Source organism: Pipra filicauda, unplaced genomic scaffold (assembly GCF_003945595.2).
Source record: "Pipra filicauda isolate LSUMZ 115617 unplaced genomic scaffold, ASM394559v2 scaffold167_size3244652_pilon, whole genome shotgun sequence".
Lineage (NCBI taxonomy): Eukaryota > Metazoa > Chordata > Aves > Passeriformes > Pipridae > Pipra > Pipra filicauda.
In genome coordinates this window covers 921781-939868 of record NW_024104184.1, presented here as the reverse complement: position 1 = coordinate 939868, position 18088 = coordinate 921781, and the positions used below count along the sequence as shown (strand labels likewise).

The following is an 18088-nucleotide window of genomic DNA, read 5'->3' as shown; positions in this document are numbered from 1 at the left end:
CAGCTGCAGCTTTATTAGAAGGATGTGGCATCAATCTTATTATGGGTGTTAGAATCAGCTGCTGTTGTGACTGCCTTCTATGTTGTTCTTGTATATATCAGAGATCTTAAAAGAGTTGAAAACCTACCAATGTTCTATCGAGGGACGATAGATAGTGTAATAAGATGGTGTAAATAAGAAGCAGGTGCACTGACTTCTGTAAAGCTGTGCACTTTTGCTGTGAGACTGCAGTAGAGTGAAAATAAAGTACCATGTAGCAGATGTGATTCAGAAGTCACAGCTCTGGGTGCTGGATTATTTCAGGTGCATATGTGAATGTATCTTATATGACATGTGCATCTTTGTTGCATTGTATAAATGTTTTATTTTTTTAACTGTAGGTAGAATTGAAACAGCTGCAAAAAAGCTACAAAGCTTTGACAGATCAAATGAATCTCATTTTGTCCAAACGTTTATGGTACATCATGATAGAGCAGTTCCTGATGAAGTATGTCTGGAGTAGCTGTGGTATGATTATGGTCGCTGTGCCCATCATTACTGCAACGGGATTTGCAGATGGCGGTAATACATTTTTTTCTTAATTTCTAAATGTTTCTTTAAAGTTATGTCCTCGAAAGACTGTACTTCCCCTGAATGCCACTCATATTGATTTATTTTTCACAGACTTTATTACAACATCCCTATCCTGTGTGTAACTTTCAAGCATAGCAAGTCAGCTGAGAAAAGAGCAACACAAATGATTCAACTTTGAGTGTAAGCCTGATAAACAGTATGAAGTCAGGACTTAGAGGATCCTTGTGTCACACAAGATTACAATGTTAATTGCCATCCTTTTTCACTAGCTACTCTTGGGATGGTAGGCTGATGTTTGCAGCATCTCCATTTACAAAATGATACTATGAACTTTCCTAGAGTGCTTATCTCCTCCTTCCATAAACCACAGTGTAATCAAAGGTAATTATAGGTCATTTTTCTCTTACTGTTGACCTGTTAGGAACTGCTGGTTTTCCCTGACTCCATGGGCAAAGAGAAGGTGAAAATCAAATTCCAGACTAGGATGGTATAATTTTTGACATCCTGACACAACTTTCCTGGAAGTGAAACAAGACTCAAGTAGTGTTTTTATTGCAGATACTTTTAAAAGATAAAAGAGAGAGAGAGAACAGAAAGAAAGGTAATTAAGGAATAGTAGTGAAAGACAAGTGGGTAATTTGGTTCAACAGGCTTCCTTGTGCACAATTAGTACCACAGAATGTATTGGAATTCCACAGGATTCCTTAAACACAGATCCTATGATGTCTGTGGAAGGATCAGTTCCAAGTTGGATACACTTAATCAGAAAGGAGTGAATTCTTTTCTGTGCAGTAGTTATATTTTTTTCTTGGTAGTTATATTCCAAATCAGGACTGTCCAACTGGACAGGCTTGATGTGACCTGTGGGATGACTTTAGGCGGTGCCCACATGGTTTAGCTCACTTGCAGTTGTGTTGATACACGGCTGGGCAGCTGTCTGAGCTGCTGCCCATCATATGACTCAGGAGGGCACTATATCAGGACCCTGGCTGACATCCTGGGAACAGCTTCAAAAATATCAGGATGTCTTGTTCCAAACAGAAGAGGTTGTACAAAGGCATTTCACCTCACAGTGAAGGTTATCAGCACAACAGAAAAAGTGATAAGAGTCTTTCTGCTAGAATGGGAATGAGTACAATCGAGAAAAAGAGCGTTTAACCACATGTTGTAAATATCTCCTTCGTATTAGAGCATGAATAAAAAAAGACTTGTATTCATGCTAAACTAAATAACATTCCTGTTCCCAATGACTGTTCTTTTGATAAATACATTTCAAATGTGGGAAAAAAGAAAGACGGAGCAGTGGCTCGTGTTGTAAAGCAGAATATTTGCCACCAGCAACCTAAACTGATAAAACATGGGTTTTATTGTGGAGTCCTGAGGCATAACATAATGGTGGGTGGCAGACATAATCCTGACAACACTGTCAAGACCAGTTCGAGGTATTACAGGTATTCAAAGAATCAGGCCTACCTGAAATTACCATTGACCTGCTTGGGAAAACAGTGCTTTGTGCCTCAGCAGATCAGAGACAAGTTCGTTCACATCTGAAGGAAGAGGTAGTGGACTTACTACTTTGGGATGTATCAACAGAGTCAGGGATATGCACAAAACTGGTACCATGGCCAGACTTGAGACTACAGTTGTAAAGCAATAGATTTTGTCCACTTCTTCAAGGGGAAAAAAAAGTAAAAAAAAAATATTCTTCAATAATAAGAAAAAAGGATCTTTTTTAACAGTAATATTTCTGACTGAAATTTTTAATTTTGTTACATATTTCAGGGAAGAAATCAGCTGGTAGAGCCAAGATTCCCACTTGATAACACTTCTCATTCTTCTTGTGTTAAATCATTGGTGTTCCAAATGTTGAGTCTCTCATCAGTTTTTGCAGAGTAACTGTTTTTGGAAGCAAGACTTTGATTTCTCTAGGCACAGTAAACATTTATCTTTGTTTATAAAATAAGTATATATATATATCAGTTACATAAATTAAGATGAAAATGGAAATGTTAGTTTCTGTATGAAACAGAGACAGTCTGCTTTGTTAAAACACAGTTCTTTCAAATGCAGCAGGCCAGCCATATGGAAAATATTTTGGACAAAAAGTTCAAGTAACATCATATATGATATAAAAGCTTGTGTTTTAGCACTGTGAAATGTTCACAAATTCTATATAATTTTAGTTTTTCAAATACCCCTAAATTAGCTGTTGCAGTGGTTTGTAGAGGTCTCTCAACTCCTGCTCGATGAGCTGGCCTGGGTGCTGGAATCAGCCATCAGTAAATTCTGCATTTACCTTAAGGAGGAATGCTGCATCAGTGTAGTTAAACCATGCCTGGTGCATAGTATAAGAGAATAGGATGTTTTGCATCACAAGATGAATTCCATATGCTCCCACTTATTTGTTACCAAGTTATCTACAGTAGTTACATTCACCAGTTCTTTTTGAAAGATTGTCTTTATAGAGCTAAGGTTTTCTTAATTTAAAAGCTGTTCTATAATAGTTCACATTCTAATAGTAATTTAATTTGTAGAGATAATTTTAAGCAGAATATTTTAACAGAAAACTTTTTTTTTTTTTACTTTTAGAGTTGGAAGATGGCCAGAAACAGGCAATGGTTAGTGAAAGAACAGAAGCTTTTACTACATCACGAAACTTGCTGATCTCTGGAGCAGATGCTATTGAAAGGATTATGTCTTCATACAAAGAGGTGCTGTACATCTGTCATACGTGAAACAGTAGAGAAAAAAGTAAAACAGAATTTACGTTTAATTTAAAATATAAAAAAAGTTGTAAAGTTTTTTATTAAAAATATTTAAAAAAAAATTAAAGGCGGATTCTGTTGCAAAGAAATCCATGGAGATCTTTGAACTGGTAGTTTGATCTTTAGAGTTAAGTCAATGAAGAGTCTAAAGTACACAGCTGCCTGTATGGTGCAACACGTGGTTGTAAGTTTTAATACTTGTGTTCAGGTGCCATTAGAGAGTGATAGAAGTTCCTGGAATGTGAGTGATAAAGGTTCAAATTCCTCTTCTGTTTGGAGCACAGACCTGAGTTCAGGCTGTCTGCCTCCACTTCTCTTGGAAGTGTCATAAAATCATAGAATAGTTTGATTGGAAGGGTCTTTAAAGGTCTTCTAGTCCAACTCCCCCACCATGAGCAGGGACATCTTCAATTATGTCAGGTTGCTCAGAGCCCTGTCCAACCTGACTTTGAGTACTTCCAGGGATGGGGCATCTCCACCTCTAGGCAGCCTATTCCAATCATGTTTTGTATGAAACACAGAGAGAATTGAATAGTTATTTCCTGTCTACATAAATGGTGAGGCTGTTTTCAGTATCTTGTGAACCTGCTAAGTTGTAAGTAATTTTGCAAAGTAGAGAAATTTTAGCAGGAAGAAATCCACTTTGGGACAGCAAATATTCTAGAAGTACAGGATGTTCATCTGAAAGATTAGAGATATTGTTTCAGATCCTTACCCAAATTCCAGTAAAGTTGGGCTTTCATCTGTGGTCTCTTGGGGATTTCTCTAGGTGCCAGCTGTTAAGCCAAAGAAAAGTGAGACAGTGCTGTTATTCTCCTCAACATTTCCTTCTCAATGTTGGTTCTGCATTCGTTAATTGGTGTTTGCTTGGCCCTTTGGTGGGAACCCCTTTTCCCAGTGCAGTGTGAGGAGGCATGCATTAACTAGGCAGCTAATCAAAGACTATGGATTCTGTTACTTGGAATCCAGCCATAATAGCTACAGCTTTGTAAATTGGAGGAGGTGGGGTAGTTTGGTGCCTTCAGATACAGACTTTGACAAAGCCAGAGTCTGTGCTGTTTTCAGAAGGAATCCTTCTAATGGGCTATGGTTTTTGACCTATGCTCCTTTAGCTGTTTCCCTGCTTGGCCTCTGCTCTAAAGATACTGCCAGATAACCTATTATACACTGATGTAATTTCTATTGTATTTTCAACATTTAAGTCATTTATATAATGTACTTGAGGACTTAGAAACTCTAGGGGTTTATTTTTTGGAAACAAAAATATCCACCATGTAGTAGAAGAACTGAACAAACTCACTTTTTTATAACAAGACCAATTCTATGAATTTCCATCTTAATTTTACATTTACACTTCTCTTCAAGAGATGTGGCAGCGCTTTAACCACATTGTCATTCCCGTTTCATGACTCGGGCAGTTTCCACAGGACAGTGTACTTCAACCCACTTCAAGTGGTAGTGCAGTTCCAGTTCTTGCCCACCTGATCCACCTGGGCAGCCTTCTTCAAGACAATGTAATTCAGCGTGCAGAGGAGGAGGTCTCGACTTTTCTTTGCAGTCAACTGTTCAGGTGGGAGTATTTAGAGTTTTGACAAAGTGAGTCTGTAGGGTCATTGTTTAGAAACTTACTACAAGTTATGTTTCTTGTGGAGCACAGCTGGTACAAGTTTCATTTGTAACATGCAGGATTCTTTCCATCACCCTCCAATGGAGTGATGGCCATGTGGCCAGAACTAGCACTCACTTCTGAGTCTGGCACAAATAGTGAAGCTTACAGTTGGAATTATGTACGCTGTAACAGGTGATCTCAGTCATGGAGTGTATGTATTTAACCACAGCAAGCTAAAGATTTTATAATCTTTATCTAATTTTGTTGCTATTCTTCTTTTTCTCTATGCATTTAGTATAAAATTAATCCTTTTAAATCCATCTAATTTATAATAAGAGGCCTGGGTTTAATTCTTCACTGCCAGCAGATGGAGGCAGTTCTTTATGAGCTCTTGGTGGTGTTGCTGCTCATGAATAGTAAGTTACTAGGTCCAGGGATCTGTTGTTTCTGTCTTTACCAGGTGGAAATTGTGACAAAAGGACCAAAAAAAAATTGAGAAAGCCTTTTAAGAGACCTCACCATCTTAGAAACTCCCAGTTCTAATCCAAGGTCTCAGATTTAGTTCTGGTGCTGCAGCATACAGTTGCCAGAAGAACAATTTCTGTTTTGTACTGTATTTTAAATTAGGATGCCCTGGTGCTTCTCTTGTACACAGAAAAGCACACTTTTCCCACAGGAGGTTTCAGGAAAAAAAGGAAATAAACATAAATAATTATAGATGCCATTTTTCTCACTTCTGTGGACCTTTATTTTTTCTGGAAAATGCAGAAATTTTGTTTATCTCTTGTATGACAGGCTATCTGTTTTCAGATATGTTAGTAGCTATTCTCTGCTGCTTGAAGACTCTACTGATCCACAAAAAAGATCAGTCCCTGCAACCTCTTCATTTATTGGAGCTATCATAGCTTACATTGGCTGAAATCAAACTGTCCTTTCTGCTGGCTGGTAGCAGCTATGAGTGGCATATGGATTAGCACAGAATCTTGAGGAATGAAAATGGATTGGTGTTGAAGGACGCTTTGTTGATCCTGTTGATCTTTGACCAAACATTTGGTTAGTAGAATTTGTGGAGTATCACTGAAATGAGGCATTTATTGTTTCTCAGGTCACTGAGCTAGCAGGATACACTGCCCGTGTCTACAACATGTTTTCAGTCTTTGATGAGGTGAAGAGAGGCATCTACAAAAGAACTGCTGTTATTCAAGGGTCTGTAAACAACAGCAAGAATGAAGATAAAGCAGAGTTACACATTGATGGGCCCTTAGAAATCAAAGGTAATTAATTCATATTTGTGTCTGTTTCCCAGGGGATGGGAGGGAGGCATGGTGCAGTGGGACAGGAGTGAACAGAGAGGTTTTTTCTACAACTAATCTACCTCTCAGCCTAAATGCCACAGAGGCCATGTTACCTTTCATTTTAACCTCCTGCTGTCTTGTAATTCTGTCCTTAAGGTATGCTTTTCTTATACACAAAATGACTCAGTTTTTTTCTGTGAAAACTTCAAATGAAAAAGGCATTTCAACTATACTATTATTGATGGTGGTGATATTGTTATTCTTACACAGACAGTGCCTGTTTCCCTTGGACACTTCATTTTTTTCAGAAAGCTGGGACTAACATTTTCATCTTCAAACATCACATTATTTTGTTTGAGGCAGAAGGGAAGAACAAATTGGTTCAGTAGTTTTTGACAAAAATACTATGTTTTCAATGATTAAAGTTCAGCCCGTGCTCATTTTTTCATAATTTAGTGGGAATCTTCAACTGAAAAAACAACTTCACCCTTGTCCTCACCTCTCAAATGATCAGCATAAACCTTTTCCCTCCTGTCCCTATCCTGTATCTTTCTGGTGCCACTATCTTTCTGTCTCCACTGTCCCTGGGGCATTTACTGTGTACATCTGTTTCTTGCCGTGCTCCAGTATGTGATGCCTCTCTCTGCCTCTTGCATCCAGCTTCTGTCTGACATACTTAAAGGCAGCTTTTGCAATGGCTTTATCCTCACTTTCCCAACAGACCATTTCTGCTGCTCCCCTCTGTGATGTTGAAAAGCCTTATTCCCTCCCTTTGGCTTTTGGAAACTTAAACCTCAGTAGAGTTAAGGACCCCAAAGGGCTCTTTATGAAATAACTTCTTGCAGTAATTTCAACAGTGCTACCCTTCAGCTCAGATTTCTCAAAGGTCCTCTGACAAGGTCCTTCACAACAAACAGTCTGATGCAGCATGGTGGGTAGGTGTGGAAATAGCTGATGTCTTAATTTTGTAGATCTTGGTAATATTTGGCTGACATTAAAAGAAATAGCATTTTATAACTGTTGCATTTTGTCATGTACATGAGAAAAGGTTTGTAGTTCCTGGAGCAACAAAGTAATTTGGGGACTCTTTAGATAGATAAAACGAATCCCAAATACAATTCAGATATGCAGGCATGTTGTTTATGTTCCCTTTTGGTCTAGTATACATAAACCCCCCTCCTTTTTACTCTGCAACCTTTTCCAAAGATTTCATTCCACTACATTTCATCCAGTCTGAATTCCTCCTAAGCCATGGTGACTAGCATTTGTTCTTGAGTGGTTGTAGCTCTCAGAGGCAGCTAGCCAAGACCAAGCATTGTGCACAAGGATTTAAAAAGAATTTAGGCCAGATGAATCTAGGCCACAGGCTCCACACTTTTTATGACAAGTCCTGTTGTAATAGTGTTTTTCCTCCTTTGTTTCGGTCTTGATACTTCAGAAATCCCTGAATAGTGGATTTGTGTGTGGATAAAAGTACACGTGTCTGCATTGTTAGAAAAGAAAAATCTTAATATTCAGCTTCCCCAGTGACTCTGAACATATAATAATTATTTCCTTTTGAATCATCCAATATAACTAACCGATGTCTGTTTTGTGCCTTGTGTTTACTGTTGTCAGTAAGAATGTGAAAATATGAACATGATAATAATTCTGCTTTATAGTGTATCTAATAATTCATAATTTAAAAAATTAAATAGGATTTTGTACATCTTGTACAAATACTATCAAATTGTATTTCTGATTACACATAAATATACTTTAAAAGCATACTAAAGTTGCAATCAAATGCTGTGAAGTTGGGATTAGGAAATGAGAATTAAGTATACTGAATGCTTACTAGCTTACTGTATTTTATCCTAGATTTATTTTAACTACAGTGTCTCCACTGTATCCAAGTAATTTCTTTTAACAGCAAAACACTTTTTTTCCCCATAATCTCATACTGGACACCACAGAACTGTTTTAAGTAAAACTTATTATGGGAAAAAAAGAATTCTGGGACTGCTGCATGGCACAGAAATTTTTGCCCAGGTTGTTATAGTTTGACAAAGTTGCAAGCGATTGAAAAAAGAGCCTCTATATGGAAAATGTAAAACTAACCTTAACTGAAGGAAACGCTACCGGAGCCTTTTATAATGAACTCAGCTTTGCATTACTTACGTTTTCTTTGTTCAGAGTAGTCTAAGTTGTAAATAAACAGCTTTCTAATACAAAGAGAAATCTCTTTCCTTTGCATCTTTTCTGTAAAGGTAATTTCTGATATTTGTCTAGGAACCTAAGGGGTCAGGTTCTGTTAGAGAAGTCTGTTAACAGGCGACTGAGAAGTTAGAATTAGTTTCATTTTTTTACTGTTTCCAGGAGAATTTATTTCAAAGTCCTTGTGTTACAGCGTATCCAAATGTCTGATAGAGATTGCATATTTAAATTTGCCAGAAATCGAAATACTAAGTGTATGTACCTGATGGAAATGTTACATGATCTTCTGCAAATACTTACAAGACACGTTTGCAGTGTCTGTGGCATCAAAAAGAGATGGAAGCAAGCCATTAAACCTTTTTTTCTTTTGCTTTTGTTGCTGGAGGAGGCTGAAATGTGCTCCAACTTTCAGGGCTGGTAGTGATTTCTAATTAAATCCTCAAAAGAAGGTTCACTGGTCTGCCCATGGCTAAGGCTGTCCTTGAACTTTTTTATTGATTGGTATTAAACAGCTATTTCAAATAAAATATAGTAAATACAGGTAGAATTTAAATGAACACATCTTTATAGTGCATCATGTATTTGTGATGCATACTGTGCATTATGTTTATGATCAAATTTAGGATTAATTGCACATTCTTGGCTACTACTGACAGTGTCTTTCTGACTAGCTAAGGTTTATTATTCAGATTTTCCACTGGAGCACATAAGAGAGCTGTTTCAAACACCAGTCTGTACTTCTCAACCGTGCACAGAGACTGTCACAAATCATTGCTTAGTGGAAGGCTTTGCAAACTGTTAATTTTTATTTTTTTTCTTTCTAGGGAAAGTAATTGATGTTGATCAAGGAATTATTTGTGAAAATGTTCCTATTATTACTCCGAATGGCGATGTGGTGGTTTCCAGACTAAACTTCAAAGTAAGATGATATGCAAGAATCTTCTGATTGTTGCCATCACATTAACATAAACAGCACAGAATTCATATACCTTATAAAAGGGACTTAAGTACTTGGAGGAGCATATGGATAAAAGGGAAAGTCCAGAAAGGTAGGCATAGTAGCTTGATAGAGGCAGACATATGTAGTTTATCCTGCTCAAAGAAAGAGAAGGGAGGATTTGTAGTGCTTTTGCCAGGTGAAAAACCAAACTGAGATTTTCAAAGGTGAATATGGCGGTATGCATCCATCTTTAGTTAACTTCAGTGGAATTGGGATGCTTTACTCACACAGGCTCCTTTAAAAGTCTGAGTTCACAGCAACAGTGAAAAAATCAAGTCTGTAGTTTCACTTGATCACCACAAAGAGCAGTGCTGGCTAACAGCTGACAGCATTGTTCACAAGCCCAGCTGGGGAGTATTTACTCAGTACAAACTCTATTGTTTTTAAAAACCTATTTCAGATACTTCTTGCTACCTGCTCACAATTTTAGTGAATGACCTTTACTGAATTACTCCCATATGTATCCTGATCTGATATTCCATTGCAGGTGTTACTACTTTTAAAAAGAGCTGAAGTTATCAGAACAGTAACATGAACAATTCCAGCAGGTCTTCTAATTTAGCTAAAGCAGTGTTCCTCTTGCCACTTCTGTGGTGTAGGAATTAGGAACTAGGTGAAAAGGGTCCTAGCTATAGCAAAACTTGCAATAACTTCAGTGTAGGAATTTCAGATTTGTAAAATCATAACTTTATGGTCAAGCAGACATTTATATTTATTCATTTGGCTCAAGAGACAGAAACAAAGACAATATAACAGTCAATATATTTCTGTAAAGCACAGACAATAGCATTGTGATTATGCATAAATATACAGTCATATATACTCAGGGTAATATTCAAATGAGTAAAAAAAAGTGGATTATAGCCAAACTAACACAGGTAATTAAGTGGGAAAAGGCACTATGAAGTAAATTTTCTGAATAATTTGATAGGCTCCCATTACTGCAGTTAATATCAGAGGTAGGCACAGTGCTGCTCAGTGCTCCGTTAACACCCTTGGACCTAATCTGCATTAGAATAATTGATTCTGATTGTGGTGTATTGACACTGTAATAATCAGTGTAGTTTATAGAGACACTCAGACATAATAGAAATTATTTTCATTATCTCAGCCCACATATTATATCTAAAGCCACTGTTTCCAGTATAGTTGCATGAATATGTGCAGGTAATCAATGAAATGGGTTGATAATTTGATATAAATGCTCATGTAACTCCCTCTTAGGGCTCTTAGACTGTCTTGTGCCACATATATTGCATAGTAACATCTTTGTGTTTTCCTCCTCTTTACAGGTCGAGGAGGGGATGAATCTTTTAATCACTGGACCCAATGGCTGTGGAAAGAGTTCGCTCTTCAGAATTTTAAGTGGTTTGTGGCCTGTGTATGAAGGAGTTCTCTACAAACCCCCTCCGCAGCACATGTTTTATATACCACAAAGGTATGTGTCTTGCTCAGGGTGATGCCTTTTATCTAGTTACATGAATTTTGACCCTGCTTCTCTTACTTTTAATCTGTGATCCGTACAGCCAAGTTAAAAGGTTGTAAGCACAACCTCAGCTCTATGGAGTGTGCTTAAAAGAAAAGAGATCCCTTCTTGTTGGCAATGCAGCATTGTTAGTTACTGCAAAGAGCTCACATACATTTGTGTTAGAGTCTATGTTCGCTGATGGCTAATGTTCTGGATGTTTGGAATCATGGGAGCAGACTAGAGTCTGAAAGAAATTTGAAATAGACCTCACATATCTCAATTCTGATTTCACTTTAAGACCAAAGATCAAAACAAATGAGTATTTTGGTTCCTAAGTCTTGAAATAATATTCAGAACTTTCACACCACAAGACCAGAATCCAATCCAATAGTAACTGCAGAATGCCTTTTTAATAATATGTGCTCATTTCACTAAGGAGTGTGCCTTTTTTGTGCTTCTTTTGTATTCTGATATGCTGTTTGACTCTCAGTGCATATTTTAATGCAATTGATTCTAGAATATCTCCTTAGAGACTTCTAACTACATTGTTTTGCAAAAGCAAAATCAAACACAGAATCTCTTACTTTTGTAGTTCGTTTCTTCCCGTGGGCAAAAGAAGTATTCATGGTACAGTTTGTAGTCTTGTTTAAAAAGTACAAGCTACTAAGCTGAATGGAAAATATTAACTGATTAGTAGATTTTCCTTGCTGCAGGTGAAGGTAGCAAAGAACACTGCTCTATAATTTTTTCAAATATCTCTATAATTTATCACTAGTCATTGTCATTTTTCTGATCCACTCAAGGGTTTTAATCAGGAACTTGGAACAAAATACTTTATTAAATGTTTTTCAAAACAATATTTCAGAATACCCATTGTGCAGGACATTCTTAAACCCAGTTTTATTCTCATACAGAAGAAAAGCTATTCTGAATTTTTTTCTTGCAGAGAATTTTGAGTTTCAGCCACTTCCATCCTCTGTGTGATCCCAGCCCCTACTCATATCAACACCTATGGCTGGCTTGCCTACAGCCCTTCCTCTTTACTTATGTTCCCTTTATTCTGTGAATGCAAACAAACTCATCTTGCATTCAGGCAGATTTGGCAAAGCGCTGTTTGAGGGGATTGAATCACATCTGCTGGGTTTTCATTTCCATGAGCATGTTCCTTTGTTAGCTGCTTCCCTAACTTTCCAGTGCTGGGGGAATTCGTCCAGCAGACCTCTTCTTTGAAACGTTTCCAAAGTTTTGGCCAGAATTCACCCAACATCTTTCCAGCCCCCTGTTACCTAAGCTATGTAGGGATTGGCATAAGTATCACTCACATACAGTCCATCCTAATAGCATCCTCCAGGGGAAAGGTGCTGCTGTGGTGTCTTTGGGACATCTAAGGGATATTGCCATAGCTCAGCTCTGTCGCTCTTTGTGAGCTCTGTGCTTCTGGGAGTATTTTTAGGCAGTACAGAGATATTCCCTTCCCCAGGGAACAGAACAGTGTCTGGGAAATGGGGCAACAATGAGTGACAGAGAAGGCTGTTCTGCAGAAGTGCTATACCTTGACTGTTGCTGAAGATTCTGAAGTCTACTTTGGGGGAGTTCAGCTGTGTTGCTGTGGGTTCTGGTGCCTCAGAAGTGTGGCCTGTCACTCATCAATGTCTTGTATTTGGAAAGGGACTGAGACTGAGTCTTGTAGGGGTTTGTGGGTGAATGTGGCTGAAGGGAATGATAAATGACAGCGGTTTGTTGGATGTCCTTGAGGATCCCAAGTTGCTTTTTTGCCCATTGTATTTGTTCTTTGGGCATACAGAGTCTTCGATGAATATCTGAGACACTAAGAATTACTTGGAGCATATTTTTTCTGCCTTTAATCTACTTCTGAGTGTTTTAACAGTTCATTTAGTTAAGGCCTAAATAAATTACACAGGTGGCTTTCCATGAGTGGACAGTTAGCACTGAGCCTGGTAAGAGCTCACTTCTGCATGCCTGTGGCTGAGTTTAATTCTGCATCAGCCCTTTTTGAGTCAAGCGTGGGAAGCCTCATCTGCTCTATGTGAATAGTGGAGAATACAGTGACTACTGAGTAACAAAATACTCCATAGTAAATAGGAGCTCACTGAAAAGATTATTTTTTCGTCTCTGTTTGTAATGTTCCAGCATAGTATTCCAGAAGTATGTGGGAAATCATGTGTCTTTGCTGAGATCAAAAGCTACACACAGAAGTATGATTTATTAAAAAGTGAATTAGCTCATTGTATACTTGAAATTTCATCAGCGCTTCAAGGACTTTGTAGTTAGCGTTACTTAGTGGTATGTACACTTTAAAACAGAGCCTTAAGAGTTCCTATCCTTTTTGGGTTTTTTTAGATTGCTTGGCATCATTACAGTGCTTTTTTTACATTTTACTGTGAATCACTGTGAGGGTTTTTTTTCTTCCCCTTATATAGACCTTGCAGAATTTGTCTTTAATCAGTCACAGTTCTGGAGGAGGCTGATGGCACAAACTGCCCTTTTTGGGGCGCAGGGTGAGAGAAGCCCAGGGATTTCAGCAGTTCTGCCACTGTCTGTGACAAGCCTGTACAAGAGGAGGATGGGCAGAAGAGAGGGAGACCAGAGGGGAGCGAGGTTTGATGAGGCTTTAAGCAGTCCAGCATCATTTGGTGCCAGAATAAGCTTGTTGGATCAGTGCTAGGAACTGGTCAGAGCTCAACAAGTTGTCAGATCTCATTGGAGCCTCAGTAACTGGCAGAGCGTGTGTTCTTATCCCTTCTTTTACTTGTGTCTCCCTTTTTTTGCAAAGTAAAATTTGTTTGTGTTAACTGCCTCTTTGTGTTTCTCTTTTAATAAACTGGCCAAGAAGGTAGCATGAATCAAAAAAGAAATGCTTGTGGCACTCTAGCTGGTAAGGAATCGTGATTCAAATCAAAATTCAGAAACATAATTTTAAATAATGCATAATTAACAAAAGTATGTAGTGGTTAACATGGGTGCTGATGCTAAAGATATAACCATAAAATGTATCTGTAGCACTCGGGGAATTAATGAAGCAGTCAAGCCTTTCACAGCATATCAACAGTGTATCTGAAAGTAGCTTATTTCTCCAGACTGTGCCATGTTTTTACTCTGTTGGTCTTAAACATAGGAGGAGACTCCATCTCCATGGAATTAGTGTGCTCTAGCACACAATTCCTCCTAGCATTTACTCCAATGTTACTTGCTCTTCAACTTAAAGCCTCAGCTTTTTCAGTTTAAGGAAATGCAAATTCTGCACATGTTGGCTCTCATTTCCTTAGTTCTCCATCATTTGATAAAAACACCAGCAGAATTGCACACCTACATACTTGCAGGTTACCTTGACAACACCACAGGAATATTCCTCACTATCTCTGCACTGTAAAGCTGCAGTAAAGCTCTAATTACCACTGGGTTATTGATATAAATTGTTAATAATTTTCTGCCCGCTGTGTCTTATTGTCTTATTTGCATGGAGGAATGTCTCATGCAGTCTCTCTTTGTTCCATAACCTTCGATCACAACTCTCAAGTCTTCCTAGCACAGCACATATCTAAAATGTCCATCAGCATTTATTTCTGTCTTTCTTGAGGACTGTTTCACATTTGTAGAGCCTGGACTAATTCTTAATCCATACTTCTTTCTCCTCATCTATTGTCACTGTTTTTTCTCTCCACTTTGCTTCTGCTGTAATTTGGGTATTTTTGTGAGAGATGTGTTTCTTCAGTAGCATGCATAGTTTCTCTATTATTCTGTGTGCCATTCTAGTAGAAGACCAACCCACTTTGTCAGCGGTCACAGTGATGGTCCAGTTCTGTATTCTCTCTCTTCCTCTATTGCTCATTCAAGTAGGTCTCTTAACATTTCTTTCTTTCAACACCAGGCTTATCAGATGTTAAAATAGAGGCAACCAAAGACGAAGTAGTATCAAATGTAGTTTGTTCTTGTCATTTAAAATTTATATACCTATGTCTTTCTGCCTTCTCATTAATGCTAGGACAGTATGGAAGGTAACAGTTTAAAGATTTATCTGGCCCTCGGAAACTGGTTTTGCATACTTCTATCTGCTCTATTTCTGGTGTGTTTGTCTGGGGTTCCTTTACAAGTCTTTTCCTGTCTGGCGTTTTTCCTTCTGTATTCTAAAAATATCCTTGGCTACTAAACAAAATTGCATCAGCTACAGAGATATATTTCCTCTCCTTAGCTCTCATGAGTAATCCAAATGTCTGATGTGATTTGCCTGAGGTAGTCCAAGGATAGTCATCACGTGGATAAAACCAAGCAAGAATGTTTCAGTTCTAAGTGATGTAAATAGCAAAGTGATAAAATAAAAGTAATTTTGACATTATAAGCACATGAAAATGTGAAGATTATAGTATGATTCAAATGTTATCTTATAATGGAGGTAGGTAGTAGTGGCGCTGTCATCCTAAGACAGTTCTTGATTATGTAAACAATTTAATCTTGCAAAATTGTTGTGTTTCACTTTCAGATACCTATATGAGAGAGCTTGTGCATATGGAATACATGTATATATGGTACTTCTGTATCAAACTGCTTTCTCGTTAGCATGTTACAGAAGTGACCTGAGTGAAGTGCTGTGCAGATATGCCTATGGGAGTTCTGTTGCCTCATCTCATTTAGATTGGCTCAGATTTCTCTATGCTATGCTGTATTTTGCACATTCTAATTTCTTGTCAACTCATACTGCTCTGCATTTAGCTATGATCCTTTTAATTGAGTCAGCTGGAGATAAACTGTACTTTGCCTACACATGGCAACACTGCACTAGAGATTGTCACTGTCCTTCAGCATTTTGCTGACAGTACACCACCACATCGACTCGGTCTTTTGATACTTTTCCATCAGTTCATGTTATGCTGTATAGATACCCGTTCCCTGGCACACTGGATCTATCTGTAATACTTGCTATTATCAAGTTCATGGTGCTCCTTTTCAATGTGTTTATTTCCAAAGTTCACCACTTATCTGACAGATGAGAAAAAGGTCTGTGGTAGAGAAGCGTTAACACAAAACATAACACAGCACACTTCAGTTTGCATACTATTGACAGATTTGCTTTAACAAATTGCTTGCTACTTTCTATCTTCTTTTTTCTTTTTTGAGATAAATCATTTCAAGATAGCTTGTGACCTTGCATCTGAGAGGGCTGTTAGGCTCTCCCCTCAACCAGGGCACAGCTTTTCCCATTTCATCTTTCTGGCGTTCATATAGAAATGCTTGCACTTCTCCTTTCTGATTGAAGGAAGTCCTGTCTTGCCTCCTCTAGAACAGTAAAGTTCTTGCCTTGCTGCCCTGTAGGTTGGCTGAAGCTTTGCCTGCCAGGATCACTGTGAAACCTCTCCATTTCCACTGAAGGCTCACTCACAGCTGTGAAGTTTGAACATTTATTGTTAGGTCTGTGTGCTGACTGTCACAAGTAATGACAGTACTTACTTGGTAGGACATTGCGAACAAAATTCACCAGCGCTAACAGTCAGAGGTGGGAAAAGATTTTATGGATTAGCTACTACTCCCTCTTGAGCAATGCCAAGTGTCTTCTTTACTGGCCAGACACAAGAGTTAGCTAATTAAAAAACAGTTTACAAGTCTTTTCTTTTATTAAGAAAAGTCTTGCATAAATCCCAGACTGAAGTCAACTTGCTGTATTGGAGTTTAGTTTAGATTTAAAATGTATTTACATAAATTCAGCACTGATCTTAAGGGCTACTGCTAAACTCATGTTTGTGAAGGACTTCAGCATGCTCTGGGGTTTTGGTCCCTCAGTCCCTTCAGACTGGGGGCATGTCTGGAGCAAGCTGTGGCTATGGGAAGTACCAAGAGGACTAAACATAGGTGAGAAATTGAGATGTGTTGATACATACTCAACTTTTACTCCATATGGAGACTAGTGCATTTCTGAGTGGGCATTTGTCTGAAGCACAGAAGCCAGTACCATTGTTTGCTACAAATGAAGACTCTTGTGACAAGTTTGACTCACCATGAAAGTCCAGGCTTGATGTAATGCAGAGATTTCAGTATTATCTCTTATCTGCTGGTGGTTTTTTTAGTTGAAGCAGGGGTTATTATTACTACCTTCTGTATGGATGGATAGATTTCATATGCCAGACTCATGGAGATGTCTCACTTAAAGCACAATATGATCATTTAACTTGATGCAAGCCAAATCCCTTTTATTTGTGATCCATACAACCTGATAATTCAGAAGATTAAGATCCACTCAGAAACTCATTGCATTCCTTCCAAGTGACAGATACACAGAGGTGTGATGTAAAATGTTGTCAGCTGCAAGTCTGACTAAATACCATAATGTGCATGCAACTAAAAGGTGAAATCCATTTTTGTAAATAAGGCACTATCCCTCCTATTTTGAGTATTGCTTCAGTACTAAGCACATATATCTTGTTTTGGCTCCTGCACAAGAGTGGATGTCACTTATATGTAGACCTTCCTCCATTTATGTTCTTTTGAAATGTTTTCCTCAGTGTTATGGAAGAGCTGAATTTTTGTCTGCGAGGACACAAGTTGCAGGAATTTTTCTACTATCAGCTGCTCTGTGTTTCATAATGTATTTTGGACACCGTGTTCTTGCCAGCATGAGCTTGCAATGCCTCCACTCCCACTTGGTCCTTTTGATAGAATATTGAGTATGAAAAGTCCTCATTCAGCACCAATAGTTACATGTTACCTGTACAACCTTTCAAGGTATCCATGTATGTGCCAGACTGTTTATGGAACTTCATTTAAAAGCTGGGAAAAGTAAACTTTGAACTTTTTTTAAAGTAGATTGTCAGATTAGTCTTGACAGGCATTTTATAAATACAAAGGCATCAATAGATTATAGGAACTGACTACATGGCTGGTATTTATAGGACCTATCCCACAAAACAATTGCAATCTATTTAATCTGTGTTAGGATAATTTTGCTAATGCAAACAGCTCAGAGAATCATAGCATGCCTTGGGTTGGAATGGACCTTAAAGGTCATGTAGTTCCACCCCCCTGCCATGGGCAGGGACACCTTCCATTAAACCAGGTTGCTCAAAGATCCATCCAGCCTGGCCCTGGACATTTACAGGGATGGGGCATCCACAACTTCCCTTGCCTTTAAAATTTAGTTTTGATAGGAGTGTCTGGGGAACGAATTCACCTACA

At 38.2% G+C, this 18088-nt stretch overlaps 1 protein-coding gene across 1 annotated transcript in view; it reads left to right on the top strand.

Moving 5' to 3' along the window:
- ABCD2 (ATP binding cassette subfamily D member 2) overlaps positions 1 to 18088 on the top strand; it is a 45280-nt gene that overhangs the window by 2200 nt on the left and 24992 nt on the right. Inside the window, exons 2-6 of the mRNA XM_027731993.2 lie at positions 381 to 561; positions 3163 to 3284; positions 6053 to 6221; positions 9263 to 9357; positions 10731 to 10876. Coding sequence (XP_027587794.1) covers positions 381 to 561; positions 3163 to 3284; positions 6053 to 6221; positions 9263 to 9357; positions 10731 to 10876 — 713 coding nt within the window. The remainder of the gene's footprint in view (positions 1 to 380; positions 562 to 3162; positions 3285 to 6052; positions 6222 to 9262; positions 9358 to 10730; positions 10877 to 18088) is intronic.